The sequence below is a fragment of the Mauremys reevesii genome, linkage group 5 (assembly GCF_016161935.1).
Source record: "Mauremys reevesii isolate NIE-2019 linkage group 5, ASM1616193v1, whole genome shotgun sequence".
Lineage (NCBI taxonomy): Eukaryota > Metazoa > Chordata > Testudines > Geoemydidae > Mauremys > Mauremys reevesii.
In genome coordinates, this window is record NC_052627.1 from 33,923,723 (window position 1) to 33,948,632 (window position 24,910).

Consider the following 24,910-nt stretch of genomic DNA (forward strand, 5'->3'; position numbering starts at 1 on the left):
GGTTCTATATTCTAACAACTAGGTTGATTATATTAAATGTGAAAATGAACTTAAAATTTTGACTGACTCTTGTGCAGAATTCTCAGGTTCTTGCTGGAGCACTTCTGAAATCAGTTGGCCTTGCTGCACAATTTATTTCTAGCTTGCCACACAAGTAGTGGGGCTAAGAGGGTTGAAAAATGCATCTTTCCAAATGGGGAATGGAGGCGCACAAGGAGTGTTAACCTAATCAGGCTTTTGAAGTTTAATGTTTGTATAGCAGTTGAAATGTGATGTGCTATATGATGCTTTCTACACAGGAATTTTTACCCATTAAATCTGTTTAAAATCAAGACATGTTTTATCTAATCACAGTAGGCCAGCCAAAACCATGGTCCTTCAGGCTGTTGAGGCTACTTATATGCTGACAAGGAAAGTCATTTTTAACCAGTATCTAAAACCATTTTCTTAATGGGTAAAATGTGTACCTTCATATTGGAGTAAATACTTGTGGTGGGTGTGACTTGAGGAGTAAAGAGTCCTGAAACTCAAATGTTATAACTTTCAAACTGTTAGTATTAGCTAAGCTATATATACGCACAATCTTTCTACATATACACTTTGCTTTGAACTTTGCTTTATCCTCCGCTTCATTTTTTTTTTTAGATGGGATTTCTTTTACTGGTAGTCAGGTGTTTCTACCTCTAGCTTAAGTATTGGCATTTTTTTACTAGATTTATTAGAAAATCCCTCTTACACTAAAAGAGAGATCTCATGTCTCAGTTTTTAGTCTGAACTTATTGCTCTGAAGACCTCCAGTATCCTTTGTAACTCTCTCTGGTCCATGGAATTTGCCTCTTACAACCTTTGTGAAGCTGCAGTGCAAACCTCAATTTTTTCTTCCTCCAGTACAATCTCACTTATTTTTGTGTGTTTTTTTTTTTACAAACTAAAGAGCCCACCTATGGCTCTAGGTGCTGTTGGCAGTGTTTGGTAAAAGAACAACATATCAACAGATCTGTTGCTTCTCCCAGATCAAATTAGATAGTCCAGTGATAGTGTAAATATAAATGTATCTCAGTTGTTAAATGCCATATGACTGCTTCTACTCACTGTAGATGAGTCATCTGTTATGATACTTCTAGTATTTAGAGGGGTTCTCCAGTGGAACTCAACAGATTTTAGCTAGACTTTGAGAAAAGTGACCATTCTCATGTACATGGATGTAATCTCATTTCTCATCCACACGTGCCTTTTTAGAGGAATTGAGACCACACATTGAACCTAGGGCAAGGGTGGGCAAACTATGGCCCAGGGGCCGCATCCGGCCCTGCGGACATTTTAATACGCCCTCGAGCTCCAGCTGGGGAGCAGGGTCAGGGGCTTGCCCTGCTCCGCATGGCTCTAAGAAGCTGTGGCGTGTCCCCCCTCCAGCTCCTAAGTGTAGGGGCAGCCAAGGGGCTCTGCATGCTGCCACCGCCACAGCTCCCATTGGTCAGAAACCATGGCCAATGGGAGCTGCAGGGGGCGGTGCCTGCGGACAGGGCAGTGTGCAGAGCCATCTTGTCATGCCTCCTCATAGGAGCCAGAGCGGGGACATATGCCGCTGCTTCTGGGAGCCTGCCCGGAACCTGCACCCCCAACCCCCAATTTTGTGAGCATTCATGGCCCACCATACAATTTCCATGCCCAGATGTGGCCCTCGGGCCAAAAAGTTTGCCCACCCCAACCTAGGGCATTCTTTCTCCTTTCCCTAGTATCATTTCAAGAATTAAAACGAAACCACTTCTCATCCTGTTGGGAATGTTCTTAGAGAATAACCCTGTAACAACATAGGGATCTATCAATATTATGTACCAGGAAATTACCTAAAATCTCTTAAAATTGAAGAATCTCTGCCATTTAATAGAAAACATGCACAAATTGAGTAATTAAAGACATTTCACATGGGATTTATCTTGATTTCTTTGGAAAGAACAGCTGCCCCTATGTCTGAATAGCAGTAGAAAAATTGAACATAATACTATTAATTTCACTCTGCCATTGCTTGGCAAAACTGAACTGCAGGAGAAACATTGCAATACAAAATGTTTGAAGTCTCCAACTGTAAATTCAGGCCTTGTTGATCCATAATTTGTGTGATTTGTTGCGAAAGCAAACACAGGCCCGTTTAGATTGACTTAGAGATGCCACACTTACCTTTCTAGTTACAATGGCAAAGTACCATAAATAAAAGATAACAGAATATTCCAGTCTAGCCAGTATAACATGTCCTGATTTAGAGTGAAGTCATAGAATCTATTGTAAAAGAATGGGAAGGGTGGTATATAGTGAACTTGCCTGTTGCTGTTTTTGTTAAAATGCCTAGACTGCAATTGATTGCTGTGCTTTACATTAGCTCTATAGATGGTCTGAACTATGCTTTGACATTAAATTAAATGTTTAGGAGGGAAGTAGGTCAACTTTGGTTACCTCTGTTTTGCTATATGCAGTGTTGATGTAGCTGTGTCCCTCCCAGGATATTAGTGACAAGGTGTGTGAGGCAATATATTTTAATGGACCAACTTCTGTTGGTGAGAGAAACTTTTGAGCTTCCACAGAGCTCTTCTGGGTTCTTTTCCCAGACCTGAAGAAGAGCTCTGTGGAGGCTCAAAAGCTTCTCTTCCCCCCCAGCAACAGAAGTTGGTCCAATAAAAGATAATACCTCATCAACGCTGTATCTGTTTTGCTGGACAGTTTTCTGCAGTGTTGAAGGAAAAACTACAAAGTGAACTGGTTTATGTTGTCAGGACTTTCTAATGGAGCAGAAAAAAAATTACTACTTACGAGTATTTTGAAGAAACTTTGAGAGGTGAGGCAGTACAGAAAAATAGGTTAACTTTTTTGTGTGCCTTCCAATAACTGCTGTCCTACATAGTGATACTCTTGTTTGACTGAATGGACAGGAAAATTGAAATCCCCTTTAATGCCACATTGGCCTGCATTTTTCTCTTCTGCTGTTAAAGTATTAGCAAGTGGTGAGTTTGCTAAAACCATAACTTGTCAAGTGTTTTTATTTCAAGTGTTTGTAAAATCACCACAGACCAAGATGAATGTGAAAGCTACTTCAGCTATAAAGCTGTTAAGCTGCATCGTCAAAATTTCCATGCGTCTGTGCATCACAGTACTCAAGTCTAAGTTTCTTAAACCTTCGACATATAGCAAAGTGCTTGGTTTTAGTAACTTGTAAGTGAAATGCATGTGATTTCTAACACTAATCCATTATAGGAAGAGGGGCTAGTTTGCTTTCCTTTCACTCGTGACTTCTTGATGTCTTAAGAGGTTAGCTGTGAAGAATTTTTTTTTAAATCCCTCTGCGATCTTTTAGTATACTAAGAAGAATAAGTAAACTGACTTACTTTTGACTACATAAATGGCAGTTGACACTCCCTTTTCAATGAAATTCAAGACAATTGCTATTTTAACTGAGAAATCTGAGATTGAGACTTCTGGTTTTACTGTGTTGATTTCACAACTGCTATAAATGGACTAAAATTTTTCATTCTAAATCCCTATTTTATTCCCTTTTGTGAAGCCACTCGAGAAACCATGTCTGCTGTTCAGATTTCTCAGGAGTTTAAAAACATATTTGAGTGAAATTGTTACATAATGTTAATTGCGTTTTTTAAAAGCATGTTGTATTCCTTTTGTAATCTTTGTTCTCTAAAAGGTGAACTGAAAAGACTGATCTATGGGTGGGCCTCTTTTTTATATATTTTTTTATATAGATATAAAATTGCTAACACCATACGTAGGATCTATCTTACATCGAGGTGGAAGAGGAAATGAAACAACTGTGCTGCTGTTTGTCCAGAATAGAAATGATACATTTCAGATTTTTTGCACAGTGTGAAAACATTTTACCTGTTCTTTGCCTCTTGTGGTGTTAAGTATTTTTAAGGAAGGAAATCTTAAACATTTGTTGGGCTTCATTTAATTCTTAACGCTATTTCTCCTCCCCGCATTGGGGTATCTAAAAACTACAAGTAGTAATTCTGTTTTTACTGTTGACTTTCCAAGTATCAGCGCTCAATTTACTAACTTACTTAAATTGCCAGGGCTAGCAGGTCTTGTTACTCTTTAGTGAAAACATTGCTAATACCAACCACAACTGCTCCTGTTGATAGGTTTGCCAAATCATTCTCTTTATCCAGGAAAAACAATGTAAGGATTTTCTGTACATCCAGTTGGACAGTGGCTAAGGCACTTCACTCACTCTCTCTGAACACAATGTTTTCTATTTAGGAACTTAGTGACTTAGCCCGTGACCCTCCAGCACAGTGTTCTGCAGGTCCAGTTGGAGATGATAGTAAGTAGTATTAAATTTTAATGTAATGTTTTTCATTTTAATTCAAAAAGTATATAGTGTCTAAGTAATAACACTAACACTGACTTTTTCCGTTTTAGTGTTCCATTGGCAAGCCACAATTATGGGACCTGTAAGTATTCTGACTACCATGAATGTTAATACTAACTTGAAATCATAGTTCTTGTTGAATAAGAATTGTCTTCAGATTTCTCCAGTCTTTTTTAATTTAGACATTCTCAAAAATGCCAGTTTGAGAACATAGTGGGGAGGAGGGAAGTGAGTTTTGAGTTATGCAGATTCCTCATTGTTGGCGTGTCACTTCCATAATATGACATGTACCTGAATTAAAATGTCCTGCATAGCAATGCAAGGTGTTGTCATTTTGTCATGTAGAATGTTTGTATGCCAAAGAGTTTCTGTAGTTATGATCCCCCATGGGCCTTGTCTGCATGCTGAATTTCAGTTATCGATATAGCTGCCCTGGTGCAAACCCTTCATGTAGATGAGGAAAATTGAGGTTTGGACTGGTGGAGCTTACCATGGTTTCAAGCATTTCTGTAAAAATAGAAAAGTTTTTCTGAAGTGCAAAGTGTTCTGAGTGCATACAGGAGGAAAATATGCTGTGCATGCTTATTATGCATTTTTTTAAATTTGAATGTGATTTGTATAACGTGACTAGGAAGAAGGTCTAAAGCCCCTTGCCCTTATTAAGGATTAAGAGCATTACAAGTTAGACTTCTTAGTACTTCAGTTAACCAAGTAGTTGAAGCGTCTAGGAAACGACACTGAAACACTAAAGCATATCAAATGGCCAAACATAACTTTATCAAGTTTTTTTAAAAACATGCATATTTGGATTAAAGCTGTTTAAAAAAAAAATACCTTAAGTAGTCTTCCAGGAAGCTGTGGCTAGATACCTTTATAACAAAGTTCTCCCTTCAGTAAAAATAGTACACTGGTGCATGTTTTGTATTTGGGATCTGAAAACAGCTTTTTGTATAATGAAGAGAATTATATTAATGTGCATTTCTCCTCTAAAAAGAGATTTTTTTTAAAAAGATATTAAGGTTCCATATCTAGAACAACTCCAGACTTGCTTAGTTTACAGATGGAGTGATGTGATTGCCAGGTGTGCATACTCAGCCTGGGATCTGAACATTGGATTAGATTCTCTCTGTTATGCATAATGAGCAATAAGATTCTGCAGGTCAAAATCAGGTCTTGGTTACACCTGTACAACCTCACTGAAGGCTAATGGGGTTGCATGTATGTAACTGAAGGCTTGTTTCATGTGCAGTGTCACTGTTAATGGGGTATGAGAAGGTACTAGGTCATTTTCAGATTCCAGGCTCTGTCAGGGCTGGCAGTTCATTCAAAATTTAAAAATCTGAGCAAACTGAATCAAGTGCCAATAAACATGGAACCCCTTCAGTGACACTTTTAGGCCATGTCTAAATTCCAGCTTCTGTGGTGGCATAGCTAAGGTGTCATAGTTATGCTGTTGTAACCCTGGGTTATAGGTGCAGACTACAGTGGCAGAAGGAATTTTTCTGTCACTGTAGGAACTTCACTTACCTGAGTGACAGCAGCTAGGTCTATGGAAGCATCTTCTATCAGCCTAGCTGGGTGTACAGCAAGGGTTAGGTTGGCATAGCTATGGGGCTCCAGGGTGTGGATTTGTCACGTGTGTGTGTTTGTGAGACATAGCTATATTGACCTGAATTAAGTGTCGATTAGGCCTTAGTCATGTGAGAGTAGAACTTAATTATCAGATCGGTGTTAATGTACTACTTTGAGCTTACACATATGTCCAAATGTGGTTTAGATATTCTGTTGATACCAGTTAGTGCAGAGCTTCTTTTGGGTGTCAAACTGAAGAATCCTTTTATCTTCAGTTCAAAGTTCAAATGCTGGATTTGTTCTTATAGCTTGTTATCCCTTTGTATGCAACGAAGTATGCACTCCAGAGAGACCAGAATGTTTGCTTAATAGCTATATTAATACTTGAAGTAAACTTCCAAAAGTATGGAATGATCTCCATTGTATGTCATTGAGTAATACTTACATGATTGACTCTGCATGGTCACAGAACACTAAAAGTATAGTTGGACTTCAAATTCAGAAATATTTTCTTTTCTACCTCTTCCTGCTCATTCAGTGTTTCTCCTCTTTTCTCACTTAATCTTTATGCTATCAGGCAAGAGGCTTTTATTAGTTATGCCCTTTGGAATAGCATGAGCACATACTTTAGAGCAGAATTTTAGCTAGAATTATCCTAGCTTTAGGATAATAGCTTAGTGGTTAGTGGTCCACTAGTGTTGTAGGCCTCATACCTTAATGACAGGGTAGGCGTTGGTAGTCCAGATAGATGACTTAACATATTCCACATCTGAGATCCACTACTGACACAGAAGTCTAATAGTAAGGATTGAGTTCTCATTGTCAGAGACATATTAGGAAGCTTTCATAGTTCTTTTCTACACTTGTTCTAACCAGTTCTGTGACTTCACATTAATAACTACTAAGACTTGCCTTCAGCATGTATACAGTAAAAGGGTTGAAGTAGTTCTTGAACTTCTCATTTGCCAATATAACAGTTTTTCAGTGACTGCTACATGATGCTCTTAATCTCTGCCAAGGCTGTCTCATTGAAGTGTCAACTCTAGCATTACATTTTTGCCCCTTGACTTATCTCTTGGCTTTTTACTACATTGCTTCATTTGCAGATATTAAAGGATTTATAAACTAAAGGAATAGGATGTAGCTAGTCTGTATATAAACAAGAGATTGGCCTTAAAGGATATAACACATAAAAAAAGATCAACAGAATAAAGCCATCTTCCAGTATTCCTGTAGACCAAGTATGTGAAACCCATTGTGACAAGGATCAAATTACCCTTTTTTGCTCAGTCCTGAGGGGTGGGTGGGGGTGTGTGTGTGGCTTAAAAAAAAAAAAGCAATAAGAAAGAACTACAAAATTTGCCTATCGCGGAATGTGCTTCTTTAGCCAGCAAAGTTAAATATTGCACTTAAAGACTTTTTAATAAAGCTTATACTTTTTTCTAAAACTTCCTCTTTTGTATGTGCTTCTCTCCTTCCTCCCTCCCCCCCCCCCCCCAACCTCCCAAATGACAAGTCACTGGCTCAATCTCCACCTTTTGAGAGTATTCTCTGTTGCCGTACTTTGGGTGGTAATTCCACCACCACTTGAACCTGAGAATTTCCCCCCCCTTGAGGTTATCATTATGATTGCCTTTTCCCTGAGCAGGGAAAAGGCAATACATTTTCAGGAACCTGGTTATGTGTAACCCAGAGGCAGGGATCCAGGCATGTGGTGAGAAAGGACTGGAAAGCTAAGTAGTGATGATGACAGGGACAGAATGTGCAGAACACTGGAAAGGACTGCCACTGGCCTACAAAAAACTGCTACAAGGGCAGGGGGAGTAGGGATCAGTTGCTTGTGGCTAGTCAGGCACTTACTCCCTCCTAAGCTCCTCTCATTCCAGCTTTCTCCTGACTCTCTGAGCTGCTGCAGTTTGGATACATCTGAAATTGCAGAGGGAACTGCAGGGTGGAAGAAGCTGTCAGAACCAGATCTGGCCTGCATGTGACACTGACTAATACAATTGTTTTTAGGAGGAAATTCATTGCCAGTGACCAATTGCTGCAGTCAGTTATCTCTTTTTTCCCCAATATTAAGCCCAGGTGTCATCAAAATTCAGTGCTTACATTGTGGATTAAACATCTTATTTGTGTTTAAGTGAATGATTTGCCTTGATAATTGAGTAGTGTATCTTCTTGCAAAAGTTAATTCAGGCGTATAATTACAGTGGACATGTTTCTTCGACAGAATGACAGTCCGTATCAAGGCGGCGTATTCTTCTTGACAATTCACTTTCCTACAGACTACCCTTTCAAACCACCTAAGGCAAGTAGTCTTTTCTTGGTGAGACTAATGCTTTTTAATGAACCGAGCATAGGAATGGAAATCGGGAACATCTGAATTCTAATAGCAGCCCTGCTTCACTTGGGCTTTTTTGTCTTGACAAATCATTTTAACTTCTTCACTGCCAGACAAGTGGAGATGATACTTAACTATATAAAGTGTTGATAACTCATGTTTGTACAGTGGTGAGGAAAAGTAGCATGTAAGTGCTGAGTATCTGATTCAAATGTTTGGTGTTCAGGAGCCACAACACATATTTCAGTAAATCTGGTGCACCTTATCTGTGCTTATGTGTAACTCTTAATTACGCTATTTAGCATATGTGAAACAAATACTTATCTATTTTTTGTTATAGGTTGCATTTACAACAAGAATCTATCATCCAAATATTAACAGTAATGGCAGCATTTGTCTCGATATTCTAAGATCACAGTGGTCTCCTGCTTTAACTATTTCTAAAGGTGAAGAAAACATTACAATTTCCATCTTCCTTTTGATACTGTAATTTTTTTGCTTAGTTTTTCTTGGCATTCCATTAATCTCCCATTATACTTTAGCCTGAGAAGGGCATCTTGCATATGTGGTAATGATTACATTGTTGTATGCGTATTTATTTCACCTTTTATTTAAAAAAAAAAGTGTGTGCAGTTTTACTTTAGCTATTGCTAAATCTTTTTCTACTCACCAACATGAACCAGTGCAGCTGAATCCCTGTATGGATGGACACTTCTATTAGAGTGGTTTATTTCAGTTTTAACCTATTCCTAAATGAAGATAATCTGAAATTAACCTGGTTTTAAACCAAAATAAGAGTCTACACAACCTTTTGCATTCGTTTAAGTAGGTCAGTCTAAAATTGTAACTTGGTGCATCTGTGCTCATAAACTTCCAGTTTTAGATTGTGATTAGTCTAATGCTTTGCAGTTAATTGCTAGCTGCTAGCATGGAGTACTAATTTCCATATATGAATTTAGTAATCATATTTTAGATTGTGATCAGTATTGCTTTATGGTTTTTTCACTTCCATTTCCTGTAAATGTGAATATTCTCATTAAATCTAATGAATTCAACTCTTGAAACTAATTGACTTCAAGAAAAGCTCACCAGAGCTCACTTCCCTTTTTTGGTTTGGTAGATTCTCTCTCTTCCTCCCCCCCTCCCTGGGATCAGTTGCACTAGTCAGAATAAGCAAAGGGTTTCTTTATCCACAGGACTAATGATTCCTGCCTATTCACGGAGCAAGAACCAAGCTTGGGTCTGCATGTTGTGTTGACACTATATACCCCCAGCTTGCTTGCTTCTGAATTTTACACAGTTTTTTAAAAACCACTGATGGGAAATGAAGAATGTAAAAAATAAGTTGCTTCAAACAGTATTTCTCCATAGTAGTCTTGAGTGTTTCCTTTTATCTTATCAGTATGTATCTAGTTTGATTAGCCTAGAATATTACTGTATTATTACTGTTGCAGAGAAGAAATCCCATCTGATTCTAATCTGTTTATCAGAGACTTCTAGCTGTGAAAGAGCTGACCAGCTATATAACATGGCTCAGTAGATTGCCACTCTGTAACGTTATAGTTGGACAGCGTTACCTTTCTCTGTGTATATTTGTAGGACAGTGGGAGCTGCTAGAGTCAGAGGAGCTCAGGGACAAACAAAAGGGGGAGGAGGGGGTTAGTTAAACACCTTTATAAATATATTTTAATGACTGTGAGCCACACATTTAGAGTTGGGCTATGTAATTTGCCTCTAAACTTACTCAGCATGCATCAAACAGAAGACTAATGAATCTTTTCTTTATAGCATACTGAGGTTGTCCTAACAAAGCAAATATCTGTATTTCCATTGTATTTAGTTGAGATCTTTGTTCAGATTTGACTGTTGAGCAATCTTTTCGGTTATTTTGCAGTTCTCTTATCCATTTGTTCACTGTTATGTGATCCAAATCCAGATGACCCCCTAGTGCCAGAGATTGCACGTATCTATAAAACAGACAGAGACAAGTAAGTACAGAATTATATAAGGATAATTTACTAATATACTGTGAAACATACTCTTCTTGTGTTAAAAAAACAATGGTAGGGAATGAATGAGTTACTTGTGATCTCTCCATCTTAGACTGAATTTGTGGCATAGGAAGAAGTAATTGGTATTTTTTTGGTTATGGAAACATGCAACTATGAAGAAATGTGTGCTATCTTTGAAGCTGCAGGGAGGTGTTTCACTAATGTTGTAGCGATTTGTATTTGAAAGTTTATCTAAATTTATTGGTTTACTCTAAGCAGTCTCATGTGAGACTCTGAAATAGTATCAGTTCATATAAAGCCTCTAAAGTTTGAGGAGAGAAATTACCCTTGTAAATACTCTAGTGCCTTCTTTTGATAACTGCATACTTTTTCCATTTTGACGCTTCCCATTGGATAAAGGCTTTATCTTCTATCTGCGTAGAAACTGTTTTGTCTCAAACATGGTTTTTACAGTTGTACTCAGATAGATAGAACTCAGTGAAATAGCTGTTGAAGTTTGTATATTAATATTAAATATACTTGTCCAATTAGGTACAATAGGTTAGCAAGAGAGTGGACAGAGAAATACGCTATGCTGTAGGGTAAGAATATTTGCACTTGACGGTGCATTTAACAAAATGGAGACGGTCAGCACTTGAGTGCTGCATGCTTTAAGACACTGGATTAACTAACAAAGATAATGGATTTATCAGTTATTGAACCTGAATATTTAACAGCTTGATCTGTGATTAGTGTGAAATGTATTTGCCAATTACTATATCTCACAAATAGATAATATTCTTGCATGGCAAAACAAACATAGTGGTAGTAAGAAACAGATTTTTCTTAATTGTTGAGGTTCTGAGATATCTTGTACCTTTGTCCAGGTAAGTATTTAACCAAATTTTGTAGAGACTGGGGGTGGAGGGAACTGGTCTGTTTAGTCAAACCACCATGTATAAATAAAAATCTAGGTGGTCCAAATTCAGACTCTGTGTGTACAGGCAAAATTGAATGCCCTAAAAAAGGGATAAGTACTGTTTTTGGTTATTTGGGGTTTTTTTACTTTATGCTTGTATAGTTAATTTCTAACTTAATACTGACAAGCATGCTGTTAAGAAACTAATTGTATCCGCCCAATTCCTGTAGATTAGTGTGTTGTACAAAAAGTTCATGGCCTATTTTAATAACCTTTTCTAAAAGAAACACTGGCTGGAATTCATTGTCATTATTTTTCAGTTAAAACCTCTGTGCCTGGGCAGAATGCTGGTATGAAAAATGGGTCATCATTCTCCAACTGAAAAGGAAATTGTCAGGACATAACTGAAAATCCACCAATAACATAATTGACTGTAGGGTTCAATATATCATCTCTAATCATAGCATGCAGTATTCTTTAGACTTGGTTCTAAAATCAGGCTCCAAACAACCTAATATATCTATCAAAAAAGTGAACTTTTAATTTTCACCCCTTTTTACTCCCCCCCCAATGCAATAATCTTTCATAACATGCTTCTAGCAACTTACTTATCTTCTATGCAATCTAAGTGCGTTTCAAATAGTCTCAAAATGTAGGCTTTTGTTCTAAGTTTCTTGAAGACGTTCTAGTAAGACTTCTTTTTCTTCAGTAAAAGATCACATGTGAAAGTATAGAAAGAACTGGAACAGCCAGTTGAAAGAAGCAGCAGCAGTGAATTTCTTCAGTAAGAAATTACTGAAAACTTTCTTCTAAAAGTAGTATATTAAATATCACTTTGTGCTTTAACTGGACCTGTTTAATGTGTGTCCTCCTTTATTCACAGATACAACAGAATATCTCGGGAATGGACTCAGAAGTATGCCATGTGATGATACCTTAAAGTCAGAATAACCTGCATTATAGCTGGAATAAACTTTAAATTACTGTTCCTTTTTTGATTTTCTTATCCGGCTGCTCCCTATCAGACCTCATCTTTTTATTTTTTTGTTTACCTCCTTCCATTCATGCACATGCTCATCTGAGAAGACTTTAGTTTTTCCAGCTTTGGACAATAACTGCTTTTAGAATCTATAAAGTAGTTACACAAGAACAATTGCCCAACATTCAGAATTTTTTTTTAAAAGGAGCATGTGTATTATGTGGCCAATGTCTTCATTCTAACTTGGTTATGAGACTAAAACCATTCCTCACTGCTCTAACAGATACTGAAGATATCACCTGAGGGGAGGGGAGATGGATGTTCAATTTTCTCACATCAAAGGAAGTAACATTGCAGTAGCAACATCCATCCTGTTTTAAACCTTCCAGTGTTAGAGATTTGAGGTTTTATTATATGCTTATGCTCATAACTGACGTGGCTGAAGAATTGGTACAGAATCTATAGCATCAGAACAGAAAATGTGATGTATCTTATGCATGTCAATAAAAGAATGACCAGTTCTTGTTCTACAGAGAGTGAAAATTTGGAAGTCAAACATCCCTTGTATTCCAAAATAGGGTCTCAGAACATTTTTGTAATTCATTTAAAATTTGTTAGGAGGCTTGGAGCTATTAGTTAATCTGTCTTCCAGAACACTGTTTAATATAGCACTGAATAAATGAAGCAAGTTGTCAATGGATGAGTGATCAACTAATAGCTCTGCTAATAACTGATTTATTTTCTTCAATAAAGTTGCATAAACCAATGAGTTAGCTGCCTGGATTAATCAATATGGGAAACAATCTTTTGTAAAAGCAAAGCTGGTTTTTGTATATACTGTTGGGATTTGCCTCATTGTTTGACATCAAATAATGATGTAAAGTTCAATAGAGTGAATCTTTTGCCATTTTCAGTTATAATACTTGGTCTGTTGCAGGTTGACACATTGATCAGCCTGATGTATGCAGAATTAATAAGCTAACCTAGTAGTGTAGCCTTAGTGTGCTATACTTGGTACTGGGAGCCCAGAGTTCAAGGATGGACTTGGGACCCAGCAGATCTGAAGTGGTGTATTGTGGAGGCATTTCCAGATGCACCCTGTTTGCTGACTGAGAAGCTTTTCTTCATCTTGTATACACGATAGCTGAAAGATCTTAATGTGGGAGTAATAATGGGGCAAAAACTGCAAAATAAAGTACTGTTTTGATGTGGGAGTTGTCATGAGGCTGTGTTGAAGTGACTTTACTATGTGGGATGTTTGTTATTCATTGAAAAGGACTTGTTCTGCCATGCTGCCATTTACATTAATGAATATTTTAATACAATAGACATTTATTTCAGGTGACTAAACGTGAATGAATAAAGAGTCATTGCTATTGGATTTTTTTATCTGACAAGAAACACTGTCTTGTGCCATTAGTTTCTTTTCTCTGCAACAAGGGCATTATTAATCCTGCTCTTTTCTTTCCTGGCATTTTCCTCATGGATTTCCTTATTTTTTGTCTCCATTCTTACTGTTCATAGCTTTCTTTTTTTTTTCCTGGTCCTATGCTATCAGTTTGTGCATCTGTGACTTCTCTCTGGCACCACTTTTTGCACTGCTTATAGTTCATGTGCATTCTAATTCCTTGTCTCCACATGGATATGGAAAGTTAGATGTAAAATAAATGTTAAACCTTAACTTTTTTATAAAATATTTGAATATGTAGTTTGGTACATGGATTTGTTCTGGTTTTAAAATAGAGGTGCAATTGTAATTTCAAATACCATCTAGTTTTCTTAACTCTGCTTTCTGGAATACTAGGCAAAGGTGTCATTCCTATTACTAGTTCAGTAACCGGATTCTTGTGGCGTTCTTTTCCGTTTCTACAGGGTGTATCTGTCAGTTCTTTTGGGATCAGGTGAATTTTTAAAGATGCAATTAAACTTAATGTTAGCTGAGCATTGCAATTTAAGATTGAGCACATTGTCTTACCTCTCACATAATGTTTGCGAAACAGATGTTGCTCAGACAGATGTCTTTATTGCTTGAGTGTCCATTTGATATATTTACTACCCCCTCTCCCAGGTACAATGTACCCCTCTTCAAACAAGTTATGGGCTTGTTGCAGGAATTAATGGGTGAAGTTTGTAGCTTGTGTTATGCAGGTCAGATTAGTTTGTTACAATTAATAGATTATGCATCTTTCTAAATTTGAGGTTCAGCAAACGCTTGCTTGCTGTAAGAGCAGTACCATCTAACTTGAGCAGAAAATCAAGCCAGAAGACTATGAAGTGACCTGATTAGGAAGAGAAGTAGAATCCAGTTGAGATAGTGAGGTCACTCTCTTACCTGCCACAGGAGAAAAAAAAAAAAAAAACTTGGTCCTCAATCTACCTGAGTAATTCACCTGCAAAGGCACCTACAAATTGAAGCTGGATTAGGTATGTTAGAGTGAGGAAGCATTGTGCAAAATCAAGATAGGATCTATATTTTAGCCAATCAGAAGTTTTCTGATGTTTTCTGTTGGTCAATGTCAGTTTGCTGAAATTGAAAATTTCAGGTGTTCAGTGTATTCCCACTCATGGGATGTGCCAGACAGTGCTGCCTGAACTGTGTGCATAGTGTGAATTTACAGTGCATTTCCATGGGAAGATGTCAACTTCAACTAAATTTAGGATGTAACCCTGCCAGTTTGCCGGCCTAGCTCCTTGGCAACTTCTCCATGAGAGCCAGGGAGCATTTTTTTTTTGTTCTGGAAATACTGAAACATTCTCATAGCAGGAACATTTTGTGGTGTTTCTAAGACTAAATATTATGGAATTTCAATTCTCAAAAGTTTTATGGAGAGAGTTAGGCTTTTGTCTATTGGGATGAAGCTTTTTTCCAGAACCTCAGTTTTTTGCAGAAATTAAATTGTTTCCCAGCCAGCTCTAAGATTTAAGTCAAGGATGGTGCATATAATAATGGAAGTAGCTCCTATGTTCTGAAGCTACTTTACAATTCAGAGGCTTAAATTGAATAGGAAAAACTAGGACTTTAAGACTTAAATATTCTAAATTACTTTTCTCTGATACAGCTGCCAATTAATCCATTATGTCGTCATGGCATAACAGAAAATATCAAATCAGTACAGGTCAGAATTTTCAGTGTTATGACAGCTTGAAGGAAGAAATTGACAAGTCAATTTTAGTGTTAAACTCATACAGTAACTTGCTTGATAAGCATAAATAATCTTTAAAGGGCATGCACCTTTCAGTGGGGTTTAGATTAGGCCCTAAACAAATATTAGTCAAATGTCCCAAATCTTCTAAACCTGTATCATTATCAAAGGTGTTTTTGATGTCAGTTACTTTGAATATGAGAAGCAAAAGACAAGTGGAGAATAACTTAGGCTTTTAGTCTTTAAAAGCTTGTCAGGAAACAAGGGAAGTTGAAAAATCTAGGGTATGTCTACACTACAAAATTGTCAATTTTATAGAAGTTGATTTTATACAGTTGATTGTGTGTCCCCTGTAAGCACATTAAGTCGGTGGATTGCATCCACAGTACTGAGGCTAGAGTCGACTTTTGGAGTGTTGCACTGTGGGTAGCTATCCCGCAGTCTCCGTTGCCCATTGGAATTCTGAGTTGAGCTCCCAGTGCCTGATGGGGCAAAAACGTTGCGGGTGGTTTTGGGTACCTATCAGCTTCCCCCTCCCCCCCCCTCGCGAAAGCAATGGCAAACAATCGTTTCTCACCTTTTTTACCTGGGTTACCCGTGGAGACGACGTACCACGGCAAGCATGGAGCCCACTCAGCTTGCTGTCACCGTACGTCTCCTGAGTGCTGCTGGCAGATGCGGTACTACATTGCTACACAGCAGCAGCTCCTTGCCTTTGCGGCAGCAGACAATGCAATACAACTGCTTGCCATTGTCATCGTCTCCTGGGTGCTCTTGGCCGACCTCAGTGAGGTCGGTCGGGGTGCCTGGGCAGATATGGGTGCTCCTGGGCGACCTCAGTGAGTGGCGCCTGGACATAAATGGGAGTGACTCCAGGTCATTCTCGTCTTAAGTTTTGTCTCATGGAGATTGTCTTGCCTGGAATGTCATGTGAGCTGAAGGCTTCTGCCTCAGGCTGCTCTCCCAGCTGGCAGCACCGCACAGTTGCACCTACCCCTTGTTCCCATGGCTCATGAAACCTGGACAGTAGTAAAGAGCAGTTCAACTATAGGCTGAGCAAGTGCAGAATGGTGTTAGAATGTGCTTTCGGACATTTAAAAGCTTGCTGGTGCTGTTTGCTGACTCGGCTGTTTGTGATTAGAAGAGCACAGCAAGGCGCGCTGTGCATCAGAGGCTTTGAAAACCAGTTTCATGACAGGCCAGACTTCAGTGTGACAGTTGTGTGTTTCTCCTTGATGCAAACCCATTCCCTTTGATTTTAATTCCCTGTAAGCCAACCCTGTAAGCCATGTTGTCAGTCGCCCCTCCCTCCGTGAGCAACAGCAGACAATCGTTTCGTGCCTTTTTTCCGTTCAGACGTCATACCATGGCAAGCATGCAGCCCGCTCAGCTGCTGCTGTTGTGTCCTGGGTGCTGCTGGCAGCAGACAGTGCAGTAGGACTGCAAACTGTCGTCATTGAATGACTGCTTCTGTTGCCACTCTGCTCTCCTGCAGACACCATACCACGGCAAGCATGGAGCCCGCTCAGATCACCGTGGCAGTTATGAGCACTGTAAACACCATGTGCATTATCGTGCAGTATATGCAGCACCAGAAACTTCAAAAGCAGGCGAGGAGGCGACGGCAGCGCAGTGACGAGAGTGTTGAGGACATGGACGCAGACGTCTCAAAGCATGGGCCCTGGCAATTTGGACATAATGGTGGTAATGGGGCAGGTTCATGCAATGGAACGCGGATTCTGGGTCTGGGAAACAAGCACAGATTGGTGGGACCCCGTAGTGTTGCAGTTCTGGGATGATTCCCGGTGGCTGCGAAACTTTTGCATGCATAAGGGCACTTTCATGGAACTTTGTGACTTGCTTTCCCCTGCCCTGAAGCGCAAGAATACCAAGATGAGAGCAGTCCTCACAGTTCACAAGCGAGTGGAGATAGCTCTCTGGAAGCTTGCAATGCCAGACAGCTACCGGTCGGTCGGGAATCAATTTGGAGTGGGCAAATCTACTGTGGGGGGCTGCTGTGATCCAAGTAGCCAACGTGATCACTGAGCTGCTGCTATCAAGGGTAGTGACTCGGGGAATCCCATTGCAGCAAAGCCATCCACTCTGACCTGCACATTTCCCAAACTGTGGTGGGTCGATAGATGGAACCCATATCCCTATCTTGGGACCGGAGTACCAAGGCAGCCAGTACATAAACCTCAAGGGGTACTTTTCAGTGGTGCTGCAAGCACTGGTGGATCACAAGGGATGTTTCACCAACATCAATGTGGGATGGCTGGGAAAGGTACATGATGCTTGCAGCTTTAGGAACTCTGGTCTGTGTGAACGGCTGCAGCAAGGGACTTACTTTACGGACCAGAAAATAACAGTTGGGGATGTTGAAATGCCTATAGTTATCCTTGGGGACTCAGCCTATCCCTTAATGCCATGGCTCATGAAGCCGTACGCAGGCAGTCAGGAGCTGTTCAACTTTAGGCTGAGCAAGGCAGAAAGGTGGTAGAATGTGCATTTGGATGTTTAAAAGCACACTGGCGCAGTTTATTGACTTGGTTAGGCCTCAGCGAAACCAATATGCCCATCGTTATTACTGCTTGCTGTGTGCTCCACAATATCTGTGAGAGTAAGGGGAGAAGTTTATGGATGGGTGGGAGGTTGAGACAAATCGCCTGGCTGCTGATTGCATGCAGCCAGACACCAGGGTGATTAGAAGAGCACAGCAGGGCATGCTGCGCATCAGAAAAGCTTTGAAAACCAGTTTCATGACTGGCCAGGCTATGGTGTGAAAGTTCTGTTTGTTTCTCCTTGATGTGCCCCCCCCCCCCCTTTGGTTCACTCTACTTCCCTGTAAGCTAACCACCCTCCCCTCCCCCCTTCGATCACCACTTGCAGAGTCAATAAAGTTGTTTCAAATTCATGCATTCTTAGCCACCCATTTGTGTGATGAATTAATAACTGCCAAGGTAGCCTAGGAGGGGTGGGGAAGGAGGGAAGCACCGGGTGGGGTGGGAGAGGAGGGAAGGACAAGACCACACTGAACTTAAAAACTTATTGAATGCCAGCTTTCTGTTGCTTGGGCAATCCTCTGGGGTGGAGTGGTTGGGTGCCTGGAGGCCCCCCTACCGTGTTCTTGGGCATCTGGGTGAGAGGCTATGGAACTTGAGGAGGAGGGCAGTTGGTTACACAGGGGCTGCAGCGGTGGTCTGTGCTCCTGCTGCTTTTCCTGCACCTCAACCATACGCTGGAGCATATCAGTTTGATCCTCCAGTAGCCTCAGCATTGCTTCCTGCCTCCTCTCATCACGCTGACGCCACCTATCATCTTGTTCCTGCCTCCTGTCCTTGCATTCATTTAGTGCTTTCCTGCACTCTGACATTGTCTGCCTCCATGCATTCTGCTGGGCTCGTTCAGTGTGGGAGCACCGCATGAGCTCAGAACATTTCATCGCGAGTGCGTTTATTTTTGTGCCTTCTAATCTTTGCTAGCCTCTGGGACGGAGAGGATAGGGCGAGCGTTGAAACATTTGCAGCTGCGGGAGACAAAAAGGGAGAGTAGTATTTAAAAAGACATTTTAGAGAACAATGGATAGACTTTCACAGTGAACCAAGCTGATAACATTACATAGCATGTGTGCTTTCTTTACAAGGTCGCATTTTGCCTCTTATAGTGAGGGCCTGCCAGTTTGGTGTGAGAGATCACACACACAGGGCCGGCAGGCAACAGAATTCAGCTTGCAGGTAGACTTGGTAAGCTGTGGTCTTTTGGCTTCTTTAACCTTCATAACATGTGGGAATAGTTTCAAACAGCAGCGCCCTCATTTCCCATACCAAGCACCCGTTGGGTTGGCCATTTAAAAGGAGGGGTTTTGGGGTTAACATGCAGCACAAACCCAACTGAACCCCTCACACACACCCAATTCTCTGGGATGATCGCTTCACCCCTCCCCCCACCGCATGGCTAACAGCGGGGATGATTTCTGTTCAGCCACAGGCAAACAGCCCAGCAGGAACGGCCACCTCTGAATGTCCCCTTACTAAAATTCCCCTATTTCAACCAGGTGACAATGAATGATATCACTCTCCTGAGGATAACACAGAGAGAGAGGATTTCTGCTCATTCCCCATACACATTAACAGATTTTTTCCAGTTGCTGTACTGGCTGTGAATGCATCCCAAGTCTTCAGGGCAAATTAACCATTAAACATGCTTGCTTTTAAACCATGTATCATATTTACAAAGGTACACTCACCAGAGGTCCCTTCTCCACCTTCAAGGTCTGGGAGCCTGCCTTAGATGGATTGGGAGGGTACTGGCTCCAGGGTTATAAACAGTTCCTGGCTGTCGGGGAAAAGGGTTTCTCCACTTGCTTGCTGTGCACTATCTATAACATCATCTTCCTCGTCCCCAAAATCCACATCCCTGTTGCGTGAGAATCCTTGATGGAATTCATGCACAGGGGTGGGGTAGTTGTACAGGCACCCCCTAGAATGGCATGCAGCTCATCATAGAAGTGGCATGTCTAGGGCTTTGACCCAGAGCTGCCGTTTGCCTCTCTGGTTCTTTGGTAGGCTTGCCTGAGCTCCTTAAGTTTCACATGGCGTTGCTGTGGGTGCCTTTTATAGTCTCTGTCCTTCATGCCCTTGGAGATTTTTTTTTTCAAACATTTGGGCATTTCGTCTTTTGGAACGGAGTTCTGATAGCACGGATTCCTCTCCCCATACAGTGATCAGATCCTGTGCCTCCCGTTCGGTCCATGCTGGAGCTCTTTTGCGATTCTGGAACTCCCTAGTCACCTGTGCTGATCAGCTCACTACGCTGGCCAAACAGGAAATTACATTCAAAAGTTCGCGGGGCTTTTCCTGTCTACCTGGCCAGTGCATCTGAGTTGAGAGTGCTGTCTAAAGCAGTCACAATGGAGCACTCTGGGATAGCTCCCAGAGGCCAATACCGTCTAATTGCGTCCACACTACCCCAAATTCGACCCAGCAAGATCGATTTCAGCACTAATCACCTAGCCGGGGAGGAGTACAGAAATTGATTTTAAGAGCCCTTTAAGTCAACAAATATGGCTTCGTGTGGACAGTTGCAGGGTTAAATCGATCTAAATTTGACCTAAACTTGTAGTGTAGACCAGGGCCTAGAGAGGTAAGTTAGAGGATCCTTTTTTTTTAACCTTCTGGTGATTAGAAACATGTTTTAAAATGTCCTAGTCTTTATGTAATCAGGAAAAAGTCTTAATTCAGATACTATCTACCCCTTTTAATGTTAGAACATCCAAAGCTAGAAATCTCCTCATGTTCGCTGCTATTCCCACTCAATTGCCAACATTGGCAATTATTAATCACAGTGGATCCAATCTGGTACTTTTCTTAAGACCACAGATAGCTGAAAGACTTGATTCCATTGAGCCATTGGATATGGTAAGTGGTTCAAAAGAGAAACTTTATCTGCAAGTATGTCTAATACAGTGAATGACAGCTAAGGGAAACTGGTGGAGATTGGAGCGCAAATTAAGATTTTTTGCTGTGATAAGGTTATCTGAGAATTTCTTAAGGGAGCTTCAGCCCCCCCCCCACTTTGATTGCATCTTTACATAAAGAAAAAATCACCTAAGACCAGTGTTTCAAGCGATAGTAAATGCATTATATAAATTTAGCATGAGAATGTAATGAGTCACAATCTACAGCCAGTTCACTCCTAAAGTACAAATTCTTTACTGCTAATACACAAGCAAAAAGTATACCAAAAAACAAGATTCCTTTCATAAGTCTAAAAAGATATTGACAATGGAGGGTTCAGTGCTCTGCTGAATATTTTCACTTTCAATATAAACCTTCAAACCTGAAAAATCTATCATTCTTTTGTTATGATTGCCACAAAAGTGTTTTGGTGGTGCATGTTTACAGTGTGTTTGAGATAATTTGTCATAATCCCAAGCAGGCTGAAAGCTTCCATATGCTCCTGCATGAAGATTGTCTTAACAGAGTGGATTTTGGACTCAGAACTTGTTCTGTTTGTACCCACCGATTTTGTCGTTTTAGGCAAGTAATTTGGGCACTATTTTCAAAACTTCTGAACTTCTTTGACTTCAGTGAGTTGTGAATGCTGATTAAGTCTTCTGAGAAAGGCAAGTGCGAAATTTTATATAAATCAGCTTTAGCCAAAATGATCCTCTGTACAAAACAAACCTTAAGGCTGGGATTTTCAGGCTCTACTGTTTACCTAACTGCCAACACAGTCCTGAAAATCCCACTCAGCTATCTCACTTTGGAAGCTACTCACCCTTTAAGGTGAAGTAACTATTATTGTCAAAAAGTGAAAATGGCCGATTGAAAAGCTTCTACAGTGTATACTCATTATTTGCTTTTTTTGCAATGTCATATTCCTTTCTCTAATATGACACAGTTTTTGGGAGTTTATATTAATGACCTACTACTCCATCTGCTGGGCTTTTGAGTATTAAAATTAGTTAAGCTGGAGGTCCTTCTACCTTGTATTGTGTCCCTAAATAACTCAATAAAAGTCACTGGAAGAATCTTATAAACTACCATCAAAGGGCTCCATGTGATAAACAATTGAATTGTAATAGTTTTGAGTGAGTCACGGCAGTGCCAGTACTAATTATTTTCCTTAACTCCTATAAATACTTAAAATCAGGTATAAATGCAAAAGTTGCTATAACTGTCTTTGGAAAAACTTCAAGTTTACCTTTTTCCCCACTGTCTTCTAGATCATTTTGTATCTAAATACCAAAGCTTTTACTGGTACTTGGGGAGAGGAAAGAGTGAACATAAGACACTCTGCTTCTTTCCAGAGGCCTTGTTGAACCTTCACCATAACTTGGTTTTTACAACTCCATGAGGAAGTCCAAGATGAAAATTTACTGCTCCTGTGGCAACCCTGGCACTTGAGGATTGTAGGATAAACATAACATGGTGTGCTTATCTGTGCAATAAGACTATTTAAATTGACACATCTAGGGTTTCACAAGTGACTTACTAAAGAACAGGGCTATTCAGACCTCTTATTTTCATGCTGTCTAGCCTTATGATTCAGTTAACTTTTTGAAAACTAGTATCAAGCATAATGTTCACAGTCATGAGAGCTACACACCCAACTTGTTTCAAACATGAAAAATTAGACTTTGGAGCACAACTACACCAAGAAATGAGGTAAACTGAACAACAAAAGGGGTCTGGCCAAAGTTTTTGTTAACCCTGTCTGTTTGTAAAATGACTTGCAGACCAAAATGATTAGCTGTCAGAAGCAAGGGCTCCAATCTCTGCTACGCAGAATCTTAGTCCATTGAGGCCACCTGCTTTTTCAACAGCAGTGGAATCTTACTTCTTTAGATTGTGTAAGATCCGTTCTATGTGGTAACTTCAGAAACTCCTCAAACATCCCCATCTGTCCCCAAATATCATTTGTTCTGTTTCCTGGAGATTGCCTATCATTGGTTAATAGACTATAGTATTACCTAAAATAAAGGTGATATTACTCCCCAGAAATGAACAAAGACTCTCATCCATTTCTTATCTAATGGGTGCTGATCCATCATGGTTTTGAAAAGATTAAACATGTTCATTGCTTTCTGCCAACATGAAATGAAGTCCAGCATTGAATTGGAAATTGTTTAAGCATTCTTGGGGTAGGTCTATACTCAACGTCCGGGTTGACGCGGTGAGTTCGACTTCTCGGAGTTTGAACTATCGCGTCTAATCAAGACGCGATAGTTCGAACTCCCCGCGCGCTCCGGTCGACTCCGGAACTCCTCCACCGCGAACGGCGGTGGGGGAGTCGACCTTGGAGCCGCAGAGTTTGACCCCGCCGCGTCTGGACAGGTAAGTCAGTCGAACGAGGGTACTTCGAGTTCAGCTACGCTATTCGCGTAGCTGAACTTGCGTACCCTAGTTCGACCCCCGCCCCTTAGTGTAGACCAGGCCTTAGAGACTCAGGGATGCTGATTGGCACATGCTGCTTGTTCAACAGCAGCTGTGCCTTGTCAGACTGCATCTCCAAGTCATAGTCTCCCCATGGGTTCTAAAGATGCATTTAAAGCCATGGCATTTGTACTGCTCACCTCAAGCTGTAGAGTGTGGGGCTGCCTTCTAAGTAAGTGACTATTGTGGAGGAGCAGAAGTATACCCATGTTTTAAATATAGTCTTAATCCTGGGTCCGGGAGGAGGTTTGTAGCTCCTGCTCGCAATCTCATGCAGCTAGGTATTAAACTTTATACAGAATCTGGGATTGCCTACAGTGGAGGTGATCAAAATACATTCAGCTATCTAGGAGCTGAAAATTGTACAGCAGTTTACTCTTAGTGGAAATGTAGCTGCTCAATCTTCTTGTTTTGAGGTAGACAGCTCGAACTCTTCTCTAGCTCTCCTTCCATTCATTCCTTCTGGATGCCAGAGCCACTTGGGAGCAGAATTTGGACAGCCTAATAGCTTTATGTGGGGTGAGATAGTCTTCCCCCGAAAAAAGGGAGGGCTGTTTGCTGGACTTAATACCAAAATGTGAGTCCAACTAGGGGAAATAGGCAAGGGAAAGTAGCCTTATATCAGTTTGATTCTACATACCTCTTGTAGCAGTAAGGGTTAACAGGCCATATTTCCATCCTGGGGAATTCTGATAGATGTATAATTACCAGTTCAGACACAGAGAATGTGGTTACGTCTCAACTGTCCTGAGGTAGAAAAAGAACCTCAGGCTTACCTACCTCTAACTCAAATCTGTTTTGTCTCTGGCCAGAGACACTTTAGTGCTGCCCACCTCACAAAAAATAAAACCTGTAGAAACCTTCCTGTGGCTGAGAATTCTACTTCCTGCCCACATTCATGGCTTTTTTAATATGCATGACTTCTGAACCCAATGCATTGGTTTGTTCTAGGTCTCCCATTCCTCTAGGTAGGCAGCTGCAGGATGCCATATCAATCCCAGGGGCCCAGAATCTTCTGTATAGCCTGCCACTCCTTACTATTAACAGACTTGTTTAAAAAAAAAAATGGAAGACACATGCTAATGTTGTGGGCAAACAAAACTCTTGGTGTGGTGGTCTAGATCAACTCCATAGGATTCTGCTGCCTTAAGTACACAGATTTCTTTAGCCTAGACATAGCCTAAGACTTTAGCAGCACAGCTACAGTACCATAGCCGTGCCGCTATAGTGCAGACACAGACTACAGGGACAGAAGGGTTTTTTCCGATGTTGCAGTAATTCTACATCCCCAAGCAACAGTAGCTAAGTCAATGAGAGCATTATTCTGTCAACTTAACTGTGCCTACAGGGGGTGAAGGTCAGCATATCAGTGGCATGCTGATTTGGATTTTTTATACCCTGAAGTGCTGTAACTATGTTGACTTAAGTTTTGAATGTAGACCAAGCCTCAATCAGAACAGGGCTCTGACATCTAGACATGAAAGATTAATTACAATTCAAAGGTATTTTAGAAAAGGAGATCCTATTAAAAGGAGATCCTATTAAAATCCACTAATTCTATGACTTTTCTATTGCAGGGTTTGGAGTAGGAGGTCCATTAAACATACCAATGGAACTCTCCATAAATATACTAAAGTCTCTCCTCATCTTCAC

At 40.4% G+C, this 24,910-nt stretch overlaps 1 protein-coding gene across 1 annotated transcript in view; it reads left to right on the forward strand.

The window, feature by feature from the left end:
* The window catches only part of UBE2D3 (ubiquitin conjugating enzyme E2 D3), a 29,374-nt gene extending 15,988 nt beyond the window's left edge, over positions 1-13,386 (forward strand). Inside the window, exons 2-7 of the mRNA XM_039540234.1 lie at positions 4,264-4,327; positions 4,426-4,457; positions 8,178-8,255; positions 8,629-8,734; positions 10,183-10,276; positions 12,082-13,386. Of these exons, the coding sequence (XP_039396168.1) occupies positions 4,264-4,327; positions 4,426-4,457; positions 8,178-8,255; positions 8,629-8,734; positions 10,183-10,276; positions 12,082-12,127 (420 nt within the window). The 3' untranslated portion in view covers positions 12,128-13,386. The remainder of the gene's footprint in view (positions 1-4,263; positions 4,328-4,425; positions 4,458-8,177; positions 8,256-8,628; positions 8,735-10,182; positions 10,277-12,081) is intronic.
* Positions 13,387-24,910: the final 11,524 nt, after the last annotated feature.